General features: G+C 33.5%; 1 protein-coding gene across 4 annotated transcripts; it reads right to left on the bottom strand.

Annotated features, from left to right (window-relative positions):
• Window positions 1-2,852: 2,852 nt before the first annotated feature.
• Window positions 2,853-14,941, bottom strand: LOC110425623 (protein PIN-LIKES 3-like). Of its 4 annotated transcripts, none has more exons than XM_089785018.1 (12): window positions 14,755-14,941; window positions 13,787-13,962; window positions 13,402-13,481; window positions 13,166-13,290; window positions 12,935-13,056; window positions 12,493-12,711; window positions 11,354-11,446; window positions 11,151-11,251; window positions 11,008-11,060; window positions 10,697-10,882; window positions 4,643-4,675; window positions 2,853-3,216 (listed from the first exon to the last, which is right to left on the bottom strand). In XM_089785018.1, the coding sequence occupies exons 2-12, from the start codon at window positions 13,919-13,921 to the stop codon at window positions 3,149-3,151; spliced, it is 1,215 nt and encodes a 404-aa protein (XP_089641144.1). In that variant the 5' UTR covers window positions 13,922-13,962; window positions 14,755-14,941; the 3' UTR covers window positions 2,853-3,148. The 4 variants fall into 4 exon arrangements, 2 of the variants coding, with proteins under 2 accessions (XP_089641144.1, XP_089641143.1); XR_016351784.1 differs by having other exon boundaries at window positions 2,854-3,216; window positions 4,501-4,675; window positions 13,787-13,996; XR_016351783.1 differs by having other exon boundaries at window positions 2,854-3,216; window positions 4,501-4,675.
• Between the last annotated feature and the right edge of the window lie 1,534 nt (window positions 14,942-16,475).

Raw genomic sequence — 16,475 nt, 5'->3', positions numbered from 1 at the left:
TTAATTGGTAAGTTTGTATATTTTACTTGGTTAAAATTAGAAACAATCGAAATTCTGAGTTTAGACCCCCCCCCCCACATCGTACTAGTAGAGTCGTAATCGAAACCTTAACAGGAAAAATTCACTCAAAATTATGACTTCTCACGTTCCAAATGGACATCCCATCATCGGTCTTATTACGAATCAAACATTATATATTTTCATACTTAATAATTTCATACTAGGTCTTACTCTTTTTGTGTTATTTTTATTTATTTACTTATTAATCTTTTTTTACTAAACCTTGAAACTTTCCTAATTATAAATATTCATCATAAATATATTTTATTTTTTTGCCAACTTACCTAACCTATTTTTCTAAAAAAGTCTAAAATAGAATCAAAATTAACTTTAATTAGACAAAATGTACTAGACCCAAAATCAATTACAATAGGCCCACAAGCAAAAAGGTAAGGCTTATACCTCTTTGGGCTAAGATTGGCCTAGCTAGAATACCCAAGGAAGGCCCAAGTTCACGCATTGATCTGCTTCTTGAGGCCCACAAAGCTGAGCCCCAAAACGCACCTTTTGGTGCCTATGAGATCACCCCAAATGGCACCGTTCAACTCCTGGGCATATAAGTTCTCTTATATATATATATATATATTATATATATATATCACTTTCTCTTTTCCCTTTCTTTTTCTAGCCGTTCTTCTCTCTTCTTTCTCTTCTCTTCCTTCCTTTTTTCTTTCGCCTCTTTCTCTGTCTTTCCTCTTCTCTTTTTTCTTTCTTTTTCTTTCTTCTTCCTCTCCTTCTCTCCTTGCCGCCGGCGTCACCTTCTCTCTACTTTTCCTTCTCCTTTTCTTCTTCTTTCTCTTTCTTCTTTTTTTCCTCTTCTTCATTTTTCTCCCCGTCGGCCTCTCTTTCTCTCCCTTCGCCGACCTCTGCCCTTTTGTCGACCTCCCCCTCTCCCTCCTTTTCATGCCAGCCCATTTTCCTCTCTCCTTTACTCCGGCATCGCTTGAGTTTTCCCCTTTTTTTGTTTTGCCACCGTTCTCCCCTTAGCTCTCTCTCTATCTGCCGGTCACTCTCCCTCCGTCGGCCTCCCTCTCTCTAGAACCTTCCACCGACACCGCACGCTTCTAACAAAACCAAGACCAAACCCAAAAACTCTCCCCCAAAATCAACCCGCTTCACTCATTTTTTCGATGGCACATTTTATTTCAATTTTTTTGTTTTTTTTTCTTTGATTGTTGTGCTTCTATTATGACTAGGGTAGAATGTTTGTTAAAAAGTTATGGATTTTTAGTTGTTGTTTAGCTATTTCAAAGAAAATGGGTTTTTTTTGTTGTTGTTGAATCTGGCTTTTTTTGTTTTTGTTCGTTCTCTTTTTTTTGGTTGCTCTTCTTTGCAGGGTCTTTCTCTCTTGGTCTTCCTCCTGTCCTCTCTGTCTGAGGACCCATTTTAAGAACTGGATTGTCCAAATTTTTGGACAATCTAGTGAGCATGTTTTCACAAGGCATTGGCTTGGAAGGGGGTTTGGTGGTCGAAGGTGACCACTGCCTTTCAATTTTGGCTGTTAGTCCAGGGCATTAAATGCCCCGTAATGATGAACCGAAGAGGGAGGGACTGAGCACACACTCAGTTCCTTCCTATTTACTTTTATAGTTCTAGTGGGGATGAGCTTATTATTTTCATTACAAACTACAATCATATCTCTTTTTTAGAGACATATTGGATTGGACTTACCCATGAAGTATCAAAAATAGGATAGATAATATCTGTATCAAGCTACTTGATAATTTCTTTCTTTACTACCTCTTTCATGATCTAATTTAGACTTCATTGATGCTCAATGGTTGCTTTGTGATTTTCTTCTAAAAGAATGTGTACATGCAAATCGATAGACTAATTTCTTTGATGTCTGCAATGGTCCACCTAATTGCCTTTTTATAGTCTCTTAAAACTCAAAGAAGTTTATTTTCCTGTTCATTAGAAAGAGAAGAAGAAATAATTATTGGTAGTGTAGAAGAATTTCCCAAAAAAGCATACTTTAACTGATTAGGAAATGGTTTGAGCTCAAGCGAATAAGGTTCTTTAATGGAAGGTTTGATTGGTGAAGCTATATTTGATAATTTCAAAGACTCAAATTGGGATCTTGGAAAACACGAATGGGCATCAAGATGGTTAGCATATTCAAGAACTTTATCATCAATAATATCACATGAAGAATGCAAAAAAGTTTTTAGTGGATCTTGATGATTTTCAATAAACACATTATTTATTATGTCATCTACCACATTAATTGAGAAACATTCATCATGCTCATTGGAAAATTTTAAAGCTCAAAAAATACTAAATGTTACTTGTTGATCTTTAACTCTTAAAGTAAGCTTACTTTTTTCCACATCAATTAAAGCTCGAGCAGTTTTCAAGAATGATCTTCCAAGAATGATCGGTAGTTTACGATCTTCTTCAATATCAAGAATAATAAAATCTAATGAAAAAATAAACTTACCAACTGTTACCAAAACATCTTTTACAATACCATAAGGATAGGTGATGGATCGATTAGCAAGTTGTAAAGTCATAGAGTTGGCTTAATCTCTTCCAAACCCAATTTTTTATAAATGGATAATGGCATCAAATTTATACTTGCACCCAACTCACATAAAGCTTTAGCAAAACAAAGAGCACCAATAGTATATGAAATAGTAAAATTACTTGGATGTTATTGATGAAGATATGTTCATGCAGCTCATGAGCACCAATAGGGGCTCTAGATGGAAATCCAGGAGGAAAGTTTGACTTAGCTATTGATGAAGACCCTTGGTTGTTATTCCATGAAAAATTCGGATGATTCCTCCAATCAGGATTATAAGTGTTGAAATAAGGATGATTCTGTTGCCTATTTCCAACAAATTGACAAGACTCAAAATAGATGGAACAATTGTCATTGGAATGTCCTTCTCCACAAAATTCACATGTCATAAAAGAGTTCTAAATAGCATTAACATTGTACAAGGTAAGTTTTAATGTGCTTGCATTGAAGCATACAATGTACAATTTACCATCTAGAGATGAAACTAGTTTATAAATAAAATATCACTAATCACCTTTTCAAAAAAGAGACGTAAGTTCAAGATTCAGTATCTCTGTTTTTCCTCTAAGCTTCACTTGGATAGTTGGAGTGGTAAGAATTTAGATGAAAATTCTCAACCTTTTGTGATATATCTGTATAAAGAAATTATAATTAAAATTAAATCATTTCAACATAAATGATGTAATTGTTACATACAATAGAATAAAGTAAAAGACAAATTAAATAGCTAAATTAACAAATCAATCTATGGTGGAACTTGAGCTTAAGACTTAAAGGTTTCAATTCTCTTAATTGCAATGAAACAAGGCTCATGAAAATCCTAATTTTGAATCCAATAATTTCCTTATCTATTTACCAATAAAAAAGCTATATAGTGAGGGTTGCATGATGAAAAAAAGCATGTGGATGTTATGAAAGTTAGTTTTAATTGTTTGCACAAAACTAGGGTGGTGAATGGTTCAAAATTTCTTAATAGATGAAAAAAATTTATTCATATATCTATGTTCTGCAGAACAATGCAAGTAACCATTGTAAATTATCCTTAGGACTATGAAAATTTATTAATTAATCGAGATATTATTTAATCAATAAATTAATAATTTATTAATTTTTACATTAATTAACAAAAAATTAATTTATTAAGGCATTTTTTATTTTTTCCAAAACATTGAACTTAATACATGTATTGTGCATCGTGATTATACGAATATTATCTAATTACTGAATTGTGAATTATAATTATTCGTGATGAGTAAATTATTGAGAACGGGGAAATGAAAACAAGGATGAAGCTAAAGAAGATAGTTTTATATTAGAGCCTATCTCATGCAAAGATGCACTGAAAGCAACAAGCACATTGCATAATTTTCTATTGCAATACAAGAACACTACACCAAAGCTTTTTAATGCACTAAGAAATTTAAATAAGAGGTCCAAAAGGACACTAATTTTAAGAAGAAACAAGTAATATTTGAGTCATATTTTACAAAAGCCTCCTAATTGAGTCATGTATATATATAATTTTGATATATAATGAGATTATTAATTTTTATATCAAGTGAGACCTATGTATTTTTTTTTTAAATGGATTATCTTATAAATTTAGCAAATTATTAATTTTTCATATTGGTCCCAAGTTGAGACTAACCAAAAATATTATTTAATCAAGGTTATTAATTTATTGAGTACTAATTTATAGAGGTTTTATTGTATATAAATGAGTTCTATCCTCAAGATTTTCATGCTATTGAAAAATAAATAATTATGAAATTAGCACTAATATTTCACCAGTCACGAATTTCTTATATGAAACAAAAAGGTTTACACCAAACAAAAAGCTTCAAGCACAGCTTTCAAAAATCATGAAATGGAAGCAAAGCAAACTTAACCAATGTGCGTTTAATTAAGCTACATACTTGTGGTGTTGTGGTGGCAAAAGCTAGAGGAATGGAATTTGAATTATAAATCACGCTACAAGTGACATGAACAATGTTGACCAAAGTGTTAAGGAGATTGAAGCTACAGCGTAAGTCCATAGCAAAATAATAGAAGTTTCACCTTGACCACTTTGAAATAGCTGTGTCATTGTACCTACAAAGCTCATTAGAGGAACAAAGAAATTGCATTAGGATCATTAAAAGCAATTAATCAAGAAAACTCTCCCTCTTGAATCCATAACCCAAATTCTAAATTTCAATTTTGTAAATATATCAACTTAATTGGTTTCAACAAAAGTTTCCTTAATTTATGTTCAATACAAGGTAATTGTAGACTATAATGTTAGTGAATGTACCGAAATATTTTGTCACTATTTGAAATGCCTCAATGAGTTAAGGAGGAATTAGATAGAAATTAGAGGAGGTTCCTCTAGAATGAATCAAGTGAGAGGAAAAGGATGCTTTGGGTGGATTGGGATTTGGCTTGTACCTTGAAAGAGTATGGAGGACTCGGTTTTATCGATCTTCAGTTGAGAAATAGAGCTCTGCTGAATAAATGGATTTGAAAGTTTAGTGAAGAAAAAGACAATCTATGGAAATCTGTTATTTATAGCAAAAGGGGGAACATATGGATCTCATTCCAGGGTATCAAGGTGGTAGATTGAAGGGAAGCCATGTGGGAAGTATTATTAGTCCACATGGGGTTTCTCTTCAATTTTACATGCAAGCATAGGTTGTCCGTTAGTAACAGAGCCAACATTCTATTCTAGGGTTGATAGATGTTAGGATAGTTTTGAATTTTAGTTTGACTAGGATAGTTTAATTCTAGTTAAACTTGTATACCATGTTGAGATAGTCTTCAAATTAGTTAGACTAGGATAAGATATCCTAATTGTATTAAGATAAAATTATTGTACTTGGTCCTATAAAAGGATCCTATGGGGTTAAAAAATAATGGACACCTAGATTTAAAGAGAGCGATTTAGCTGTATGTGGGATAAAGGTTGTGAGTTTAAGATTGTTATTGTAATCTCTTGATTTTTCTCTTAGTGGATCTTTCTTTGTTGCTATGCCCATGGACATAGGTCATCAAAAGACGAAACCAAGTAAATTCTTGTGTTTTTGTAAGTATGCTTGATTTCTTTCTTTCTCTATTCTATTAGTTAGGTAAGATCTTGAGTAACTCTTTTGAGATTATTTCTCCATTTTCACAACAAACTGGTGTTAAAGCTTCAAGGTATTGAGTTAATTTAAATCTCGTTATGACTATTTCGTCAACCAAGTATAAGATTGAAAATGTTAATGGAAAAAAGGATTTCAGCCTATGGCATGTTAAAATGCGTGCATTACTAGTGCAACAAGGAATGCTGAAAGCACTAAAGGGAAAAAAAACCATCTTCCCTTTAATCTATCTGATGGTGAGAAAAATGACCTTATGAAGAATACACATAATGCTTTTCTCCTAAATTTGTTTAATGAGGTGCTAAGAGAAGTCATGACTAAAAAATCTGCTGTTGCAATATAGCTTAAGCTTGATAGTATTTATATGACCAAATCTCTGATGAATCCGCTTCATATATCCTTGACAGTATTTAAAGCAATGATTGTATGCTCTAAATATCTATGAAAGTACATCCATTAATACCCACATTGATGAATTTAATAAAATTATTTTTTATTTAAAGAATATCGATATTAAAATTGAGGATGAAGACCTAGCCCTAATTCTTTTATGTTCTTTGCCTCCATCATATGAAAACTTTGTGGATACTATGTTATATGGCCAAGAGATACTCACTCTTGAGAATGTAAAGGCATATTTAAATTCTAAGGAATTGAAGAATAAAATTGGTGGTATCCAAAATGAGAATCAACCAGAAGTCTTAATTGTGAAAAAGGAAAAAATAGAGAAAAAAGCCTAAACAGAAAAGGTAAATCTATAGTAAAAAGGAAGAATTGCTAGAATTATGGTAAAAAAGGTCACTTCCAACAAAACTGTATCAAATTCAAAGATGATGAAAAGATTAACAAGCTTGAGAGTAGTGCAAATGTGGTTAAAGATGACTTTGATACTTTTGAAGAAGCTAATAGTGATCTTGCAGTTACCAATGATAACCTAATGGATACATGGATCTTGGATTCCACTTATTGTTTCCACATATGTCCTAGGCATGATTGGTTTTCAACTTATCAATCTGTTAATATGGGCACTGTATAATTAGGAGATGATTTATCTCTCCCAATTGTTGGGATTGGCACCATCCGAATCAAGATGTTTGATGGTATGGTAAAGACACTTGATGTGAGACATGTCCCTAATAAGAAAAAAAATTAGGTAAAATACCCTCACCATCTTAAGTTTTGATCAAAATTACACAAAGGTCCATTAGTTTTCAAAATGGACACTGCTTCCTAAACTTGTCAACAACATTAACATTAAATAAGAAATTTCTAAAATGCCTTTTCCCTTTTTTCCATTATTTCTTTTCTCTCAGACTGGTCATTAGAGTCCCTTGCACCCGTAGATCACCTAGTTCTCCCCTGGAGAGCATTAGATTGGTGCTCCCAAGGGAGCTCGATTAGGGGCCTTTTTTTAAATTAATAAAAAATTGATAAATTATATAATAGTAATTTTTAAATTAATAAAGATAAAATTATCTTTTTAATATTGTCACATCATCAAACTGAAGAAAACACTAGCATTTGACTAACGATTAGGCCTATGTTACCAGCAAAACTTTTTTTTTTTAGGGTAAAATATCCATTTTGAAAATTAATGGGCCCACTTGAAATTTCGATTAAAACTTAAGGAGGTGGGCGTATTTTACCAAAAAAATTTTTATATCCTTAAGTTTGTTAAATAAGAAGACCCACAAATGAGGTGGTGAAGATGGTGTCTTAAAGGTATTTAAAAGAGCTTTAACTATCATGAAGGGTAAGTTATCTGGTAACCTTTAACGTCTAGTGGGAAACACGAGCATTGGAACTATTTTTGTATTCTCATCCAATAATCCTAATGATGATGTTACATGTTTGTGGCATATGATTTGGGTGATATAAGCAAGAAAAAGGATGATAAAACTAAGTAAACGTGGTTTACTATGACTCGAAACATTAGGAAGCTAGATTTTTGTGAGCATTGCGTCTATGGCAAACAATTCATAGTGAAATTTAACACTATAATTCATTGAACTAAAAGTACAATAAACTACTTCCATTCAGATTTGTGGGGTCAAATTTTAGTGGCATCAAAAGGTGGATCATTATACATATGAACCTTTACTAATTATTTTTCAAGAAAGGTATGGACATAATTTTTGACAGCTAAAAATAAAATATTGGCCACCTTTTTGCATTGAAAAGCATTGATAGAGAAGTAGACTGAGAAAGGATCGAGAGCTTTTAAATAAACAATTGTTTGGAATTTTGCAAAGGTGAGTTTGATTTATTCTGTAAGAATGAGGGAATCGTTAGACGTTGTACTGTCGTCAAAACACCACACCAAAATGGTGTTACAACACAAATGAAAAGAACACTTTTGGAAAGAGCAAGATGCATGCTATCTAATGTTGGGTTATCTAAAGTAGTTTAGACAAAAGATAACAACATGGCTTACTACTTGATAAATCAATCTCCATCAACTATAATTGAATTTAAGACTCTTGAGGAAGTTTGATCTAGTAAGCCCATTGATTACATTATATTAAAAGTATTTGGTTGTCCCTTTTATGCTTATGTAAGTGATGGTAAACTTGCGTCGAGGACAACAGAATGCATATTCCTAAGCTATGCACATAGGGTTCAGGGTTATTGGTTGTGGTGTACTGATCGTAAGTCCCCCAACTCTTTAACAAGTCGAGATGTTACCTTTGACAAGTTTTGTATTACTTTATGGGCTAAAGTTTAGAATTGCAATCAAATTAGACCAAGAAGTTGGCAAGTAAGTGGAACTTGAAATCAATGCTCTTAAGACGGTGTGGGATGGTAGTGAAATCTAGAATGAATCACAAGAGATATAAGAATTGGTATCTCATATACAACAACAAAACATTGTTACAAGGAATTTAAGAGTACCTAAGAAGTATGATGATTTTGTTACTTGTGTCAATGGTAATTTTCATTCTTATGTTTTATTTGTGGAAGTAGAGATTGATGAGTCTTACTCTTATCGTGAGGCAATTACATGTGTCAAATATTCTAAGGAGATTGAGTCTCTACACCGGGATCAAACACGAGAGCTTGTGAAACCACCTAAAAGTACTATTGATGTTGGCTTAATGTGTTAAGGAGGTGTAAACATTAGCTGTAATGTGATTGGCTTCTCTAATTCATATTTTATTGGTGATCTAAATAGTAAAAGATCTTAAACGGGGTATGTGTTCACTTTTTTAGGGTTTGCAATCAGTCAGAATGCAATTTTCCAATCAATAGGCACTTTGTCTACAACTAAAGTTGAATATATGGCTGTGACTGAGGCAATGAAAGAGGCTTTATGGCCTTGAGGCTAAGTTAGTGATCTTGGTTTTGGACAAGCATAAATACTTGTGTTTTGTGATAGTTAAAGTTCCATACACTTGACTAAAAATCAAATGTTTCATGCGAAAATCAAACACATGCAAGTCATGTGGAACTTTGTTCGTGAGATTGTTTCTAGATGTGATATTGTAGTGACGAAAATAGCTATAGTGGAAAATTTGGTAAATATGTTGATTGAGATAGTATCTGGGATAAAGTTCAAGCCTTGCTTGGACTTGTTCGGTGTTCATAGTGCTTAAGGCCCTTTAGGTCATTGGTGGTGTCGACAGAGATTGGTTCATAAGGTGGAGCTTAGTGAATTAAAGCCTAAAGTGGAGATTTATTAGGATAGCCTTGAATTGTAGTCTAACTAGGATATTTTAATTCTAGTTAAACTTGTATACCATGTTAAGATAGTATTTAAATCTAGCTAGAATAAGAAAACATATCCTAATTGTATTAGGATAAAATTATTGTAGTTTGTCTTATAAAAGAATCTTATGGGGTTAAAGAATAGGGAACACCTAGATTTAAAGAGGTTGATTTGAGTGTACGTGGGATAAGGCTTGTAAGTTTAAGACTATTTTTCTAATCTCTTGATTTTTCTCTTAGTGGATCGTTCTCTGTTATAGTGTCCGTGGACGTAGGTCATCAAAAAACTAAACCATATAAATTCTTGTGTTCTGGTGAGTCTACTTGATTTTTTTTTTCTTTATTCTATTGATTGGGTAAAATCTTGAACAACTCTTTTGAGATTATTTTGCAATTTTCATAACAAAATAGCTAATCACCTGCTACGAGTGTATCCATAAGGTAGGTGTGATCGTTGGTGACTGTGGACATTATTCCCCCTGAGTCTGTTGTGTTTGTTGCGTGCTGTTTCTGTTGAACAGATGGGAGGGGGCGGGTGACATGTTGTGCCATGATGTCCTCACAAAACTTTGCTTCAATTCGTCCATAAGGTTTGAAGATTTTTGTGCGCGGGGCAGTGTTTATTGGACTTGGTAAGACTAGGAAACAAAGTTTCTGCCTTTGGTTCCCATTCTTACTGATTTTGCTTTATGGAAGGTTCTGGTTATGAAGGTCTCAAGTAGGTATACAGGATGTTATGGGTTATGGGTTACATTTTTTGTTTTTGTATAGAAAAGGAAGGCTTGAAGCGACTGGCAATTTTTGTATAACCAGGATACTGATGGGAAGAACAGAGTTGCTCTCCCTAGCTGTGGGCCTTCCTGAAATCTGTATACGGGGATTACCCTTTTTGCAATGAATTGAAATGATGCTTAATTTAAAAAAAAAATGCAGACTATAGTGCAAAGTTGTTCAAACCAGGATTTTAGTCAAGAGTCGTTCAAGGTGTTCACGATTGGACAAGAATTCTAAGTTGGTGGAAACTCTGGAATTTGAAATATATGTAATATACCTATACATACACACATACATAGTGCGCAAAGGCGGAGGAACCGGAGCCTAGTAAGGGCCTCCGCCCCCCAAAGTTCCAAATATTTATAATATTTTTCTAGTTTTTTGTTTTAAATATTTATAATTTCACCCCTATTTTTAGTAAATTTTATAATATTAAATTTTTTATATTTGTCCCTTTAAATCTAAAATCTTCAGTATATATGCATATAAAGAATATGATAGAGGCTAATCATACCTACGTTGATTGCAGGGGGAACAGCGTATTGAAGCATAAGAACAAATTGATACAAGGAATCTGATCCAGCCATTCCAAAATGATATGCAGCTTTAGTAACACCAATCCCCAAGAGAGGCAAGAAAATATTCCGCACTGCTACCACCCCTATAATGACGAACAGATTCATTTCTGATCTTTTTAGACCTGCAAGAACAAGCTTGTAACTGGATCTCTGCTAAAACGATAATGTTTTTCCTTTTACTAACCTGAAACAGCTAAATGGTAAAAGCAAGCATTATTAACTTTTAAAAGCGAGAACAGGAAACCACCTTTGAGAAGGTTTGCCCCCATTACCAAGGTCATACAGGGAATGGCTGCCTCCCTGTTAGTCAGATTCAATTACCTTTTTAATACAAAATATATCTGAAGTTCCATGTGTTAGAATAGAAAAGGGATGTGGAATAAGATATACCCTATCAAAGCTGCAGAAGTGTAAATTACGTGAAGAGGGGCACTATCATCAATTAGTACTTTTCGGATTGGAGAGACTATCCCGAAGATTAACCCAATAATCTGAAGGGAAAATGGCATAAAGAAAGGATAGTTAAATTAGTGATGAGACATTCATGTGCAGGGATACACAGATGCAGTAGATGTCACTGATATGGTGCATACCGATGCAATAGTTGATGGTACGAACACCTTCTTCAGGTCGATCTTGCTCATAATGCTCTTGACACACTGAGCAATCTTCTTGCAAAATGACATCTATAAGAAGTTGATAGCATTGTCATTGGAGGGAAGAAAGAAAAGGCAAATGCATCCATTTAGTAGCATCACTGATCAATATGCTATGGTCAGCAATATGCCTTAATGTATTCCTTCATGGAGATTAACAAAAGGTTTCCTCAAAGCAAAAACAGGATTCTCATAGATGCTGTCAGGTCTAAACCTGAATATCATTACAACATTCTATAACATTAAAAACAATAATAAAACAAAAAATTGAAAAGGGATAATAATTCCAAATCAAAAGGTGATATATATTTAGTGATTAAATCACAGTATTTGGGGAAACTTAGTGATTTTACATGACAATAAACTTGGATTATCGAGAGTGATTAGATCATTGTCCTGAAGGGTGATCTTATTTTCATCCAAAAGGATTAGCAACTTTTATCCATTGAGGTGTAGTGATCTATAAAAATCAATTATAAACAAATTTAACCTTTTAACATGTAAATAAATTTAAAAAAAAAAAAACTTTCTTTCACATATAAAAGAAATTACATGGTAAGTTTTTACTCTTTCAAAATCCTTTTAACTTTTAAAACATGGTTATTTCATTTTTATTTTATATGATACCAGACATGGTGATCTTTAATTCTCAGTAAGTCATCGAACTTACACATGAACACCCTACAAAGAGGGTCTCACTCTCTCATCTCAGCATGAATAGAAAAGGAAAATAAACTAAATGAATCCAACACCTAAGGCTCAATGGCACTCGTAGCCAATTAAATAAAGGCTGATGAGTGATATCTCATTCTACAAGGCGACTAAACTCTCAGCAAAACCTGCATATACTGCAATGAGACAGGGTTTTACTAGCACCTATAACATATAGTCACTACAGAATAACAGCATTGCTATTTTGACCCAAGCTTTGATATATTGAATGTTTAAACTTAGGATCAGGGTCCAATCAGTATTGGCAACAAATATCCTAGCCTCACGAATGATTAAGCTAGATATCGATAACAAATCTGTGACTAAAGATAGCAGCTTAATACGAAAATAAAGACAGGGTAAACCTTTGTTCTTTCCTCGGAGTTGGTGAGAGGCAGTTCAACTTGCACTGAGCTTTCGTCAGAAATTTGGCTATAACTCGACGGTAGTAGTGTTTCCGTGCAACTGTCTGAAGATGGTGCAGGGGCCTCTTCAGCAGAATGGGTAGACTTGTGTTCTGCGCTCTTAATAGCATAAGCACTCACCACAGCATACGCATATGACCAAGTATAGATGGCGGCTACCTGCAGATGCAAAGTTCAACAAAACAAGATGTATCCTTTTACTGATAAGCTAAGTCAAAACATATTTTAAATGAATGTCACACCATTCCTAAGGCTGATTTGGGGAAAAGGGTGAACAACTTAGTACTCTATTATTAAAAAAATCAAGTTAGTAATCCACATTTGGAAGAATTGCTAGAAAGCTGACTTTGAAAGTCCAAAAGATTAGAATCAGAGATCATACTGCCATAGATAGTGAAGCATAAGCCTCAGCATTTGTAGAGCAAGTAGATGAATCTCCAAATGGACTATTTGACTGCTCACATACGGCTGGAACAAGAATGAGAAGCAAGTTTCCCAAGTTTCCTGCGCATCGACAACAGCAGCAGCTCAAAGAAAGATGAAAACAAAAGGAACCCTTTCTTCTAATGGAGGGAAAGATTAGAAATAGGGAAAATTCTAAGAAAAAAAGAACCTGCAGAACAACAACCAATGACAATTCCTCGAAGGTGTTCGGGGGTTTTAGTGATTTTTATGATAACCCAACCAAGAGCTGAGCCAATAATGTATGTTAGAAGAATATTCAATGGCATGAACCACCTACAAAGAAATAAGAAACAGAACCAGGGATTAGCATAAGATTTAGCCAGAGATGAGAAAACGAACCAAGCAAGCAGCTGAAACAGAATAAAGAGTGGAAGGGAAACTGACAAAGTAACCACGCTCTTGTAAGTTATAGTTCCGGCCAAGTTGCTGACCAAAAGAGAAGGACTTAACACATAGAATACAATCTGTACATCAGTAGAAGAGAAGTTGTAAAAGTATCTCAACTTGTATAAGTCCTCTTGGAATGAAGCATGATTGCATAAAAGTTTAAAAGCATGAACAATTTAGGAAAGTCAGAATTGTATTAAAATAAGAACCCACAGATCACACTGAAGAACCAAAGTTTGAATTGACTGCTAATGCTATTGAATCAGGCCAAAAATAGTAGTAGTAAAAGATGTTGGTTATCAGCTCACTACTTATATAAATGTTTTTCCAACATCATATTATGCATGGTAGTAAAAGGGGATTCAGAAATGTATTAACTTACTTTGTTCAAGTAGTTCCTTGCCTCTGGCCCCAGGAGATTTATTTGTTCCATGGCAAGAAACAAGCCCACACCAGTTACCAGTAATACTTTCAGAACTGGCATCAGTGCCACAACAAACAGATCCAGAAACCCCATTGCCAAAGTTTGTTTTGAAACTTCTAGGAAAAATCTCAAAACTGCTAGCAGCAAGAAAGATTTTAAGAAGCCTTTCTGAGCCAAAATAAATAGATGAAGGAAAAAAGTTAATAGGAAAAGGGTTCCAACAATACTACTGTATTTAGGAAGTTTGATTATGTTTGAAAACCATGCTGATTTTGAAGAGAAATCATGGCTTTATGCCTAGTAACTGAAAATGTCCAAAAACAGGAAAGGGCAAAAGGGCATTGAAAAGACAGGCTTTCTCAAATTTCAGATAAGAACTTGCTTTAAGTGAATTGAGACCTTCACGAGCCCACCTAAGAAAGAGTTAAATGCATTTGGGGAAAAAGAAAAAATGAACTTCGAAATGACTATTGTCTAGTATCCAATTTATACATTCTTCAGAAAAGGTTTGTCCAAATGTCGTACTATAACTTACTATTTTTTTTTTTTTATCAGTACCAGTATTCTTAATATTTCTTTCTTAAGATTGGAATGAGAAACTGATGAAGCTGCCTGTTTCTTGGAAGAAAACACAATTAAATTCTCCTAATCACATATAGTATAAGACAAACTCAAAGTCTGAAAAACAGGAAGGTTTGAGCAAATTAAAATTGTCTTTGATTCCTGAAAAACTTATTAAAATAAACCTATTCATGTCCAGGACTAAATGACAATAGCAGATTCTATCATTCTTATTCTTTTTTGCTTTTACTGTGAAGAATCTAAACTGTAGAACAATACCAAGGATGAAATGCAGCCAGCTAGAAAAGCAAAATGATTGGCCTGTAAGTTGACATGCATGCAGAAGCTTGAGAGAGTGTACACACCTGCTGGCAACTTTGATTTTGGGAAAACTCAAGCTAAACTTGATTTCCAGAGCTTAGGAGCCAAAGAATTTCTGAACCTCTTTCAATAGTTTTTTATGGTGTTAACTCATTGAAGATATCCCCAGTAAGTGACATATATATCTCATTTGAAGAAGGATACCAGGAACAAAAATCTGATACATTTATAAATTTGATTGTTGACTTAAGAGTTAAGCTCCTGTTGTAGAAGAGGAAAAGAGCAAACCAAAAACGTAACCACACAATAACTAAGGCAGTCATTTTTATCCAATCAGAAGAAGAGAGACCCTTTGCTACTGATGTGGTCTATTTACTACATTTAATTGGCTTAGGTGTGGTGGGTGATATTTTTATTAGACAAGTTCCCATTTGCCAGTTTATTCCAGACGTTCTTTTAAGCATGCTACCATGATTGTTGCACACTCAAGTAAAAATCTTCCAAGGCAAAAGAAACCTGGAAACGACAAGAAATGAAGTCATAACGGTATGACGACCAAGATCGAGACAGGCAATTAATCCAATATTATGACAAAGAGAATACAGATATGTCTAAATCTGCTAAGAGCCTGAACCACCATAAAAGCAGTCGCTTTAGAGACTCTTTAGACTAGTTGTTGTTGCCACTGAACGCCAAGTACCAATGATATTCGTACAAATAGATTTGTGGGCAAATTTCAATGTGTCTACAGCATATATGTCTGATATCATTTGAACATAAAAACACGTTTAAATCAATGTTTTATTACGCAAAAGTGAAGGTAACTCTCTTGTGTTTTATAAATTTCACTTAAGATTTCACTTGAGATCCCTTTTTTCAAGATACGATTTGAATTGAAAGACAATTCAAGCACTCGCTACTCGGTACAATGTTTTGTTCTCTTCAAAGCACATTTCAGGATTAGATTGGGATATTGAACTTGAATCATGGCTCCTGATTAAGAAATTTAATCTTTTGTTTCAATTAGCTGGGGTACTGGTGTTGAAGAAATTCATAGTGCTTTACATTCCTCTACTTATCCTGGCTTTTTTATTAGAAACACTAAAAAAAAAAAAAAAACCCTTCCAATCGGAAAATTAGTGAAAAAGAATAATGTTTCATGGATATTTTATTTTGCTAACTAATTTTCAAAGGAAAATTTCCTCAAAAAAATTAACAAAACAGTTTTCAGTAAACTAAATCTGTCAAAAATTATGAATTTCCATCGAAAATAAAAACCTCAAAATTTTTGTTGAAAAAATATTGATGAAATAGCCAATCGAATTTCTTACAGTTATTTCAGAATTTTTTGCAAGTTCCATCACTTTTTTTTTTTTGAAATTGGAGTTCCATCAATTAGGCCAATGGATTCCATCAAAAATATTAACAAATTCCATCGAAAAAGCATCACATTCTATCCAAAATTCCATGGGAAATCTTTCAGAAATATGAACACTCACTTTTTCAAGTTATACAGAAATTTAAGAATATGCAATGCTTAAGCAATTGATAGGTCAATAAGACTTAAAATATTATATAATTAATGTCGTAATAAATTTAATTCTTGTATAAAAACTATTTGTAAGAAACAAAATATACAAATATTTATAAAATATCATACACGAGTAATGTGTTTAGGAATAATGTTAAGAATTTACTATAATTAAATGTTGTCTCGAGGAGGGGACAATTGAGTGAAATTAGAGTGCCACATCTGATTTTGACT

The sequence above is a fragment of the Theobroma umbraticum genome, unplaced genomic scaffold (assembly GCF_002168275.2).
Source record: "Theobroma umbraticum cultivar Fairchild unplaced genomic scaffold, ASM216827v3 scaffold_81.0, whole genome shotgun sequence".
NCBI lineage: Eukaryota > Viridiplantae > Streptophyta > Magnoliopsida > Malvales > Malvaceae > Theobroma > Theobroma umbraticum.
The sequence above is the reverse complement of the archived record's forward strand: the minus strand, read 5'-3'. Positions and strand labels throughout refer to the sequence as shown.

Bases quoted from the DNA above. Each gene is read 5' to 3' on its own strand.
- LOC110425623 (XM_089785017.1), bottom strand. From the start codon at position 13,921: ATGGGGTTTCTGGATCTGTTTGTTGTGGCACTGATGCCAGTTCTGAAA. The intron at 13,291-13,401 runs GTCAGTTTCCCT...ATTTCTTTGTAG, and splicing joins TACAAGAGCGTGGTTACTTT to GTGGTTCATGCCATTGAATA. The intron at 10,883-11,007 runs GTGGTTTCCTGT...TTGTTCTTGCAG, and splicing joins GGGGGCAAACCTTCTCAAAG to GTCTAAAAAGATCAGAAATG.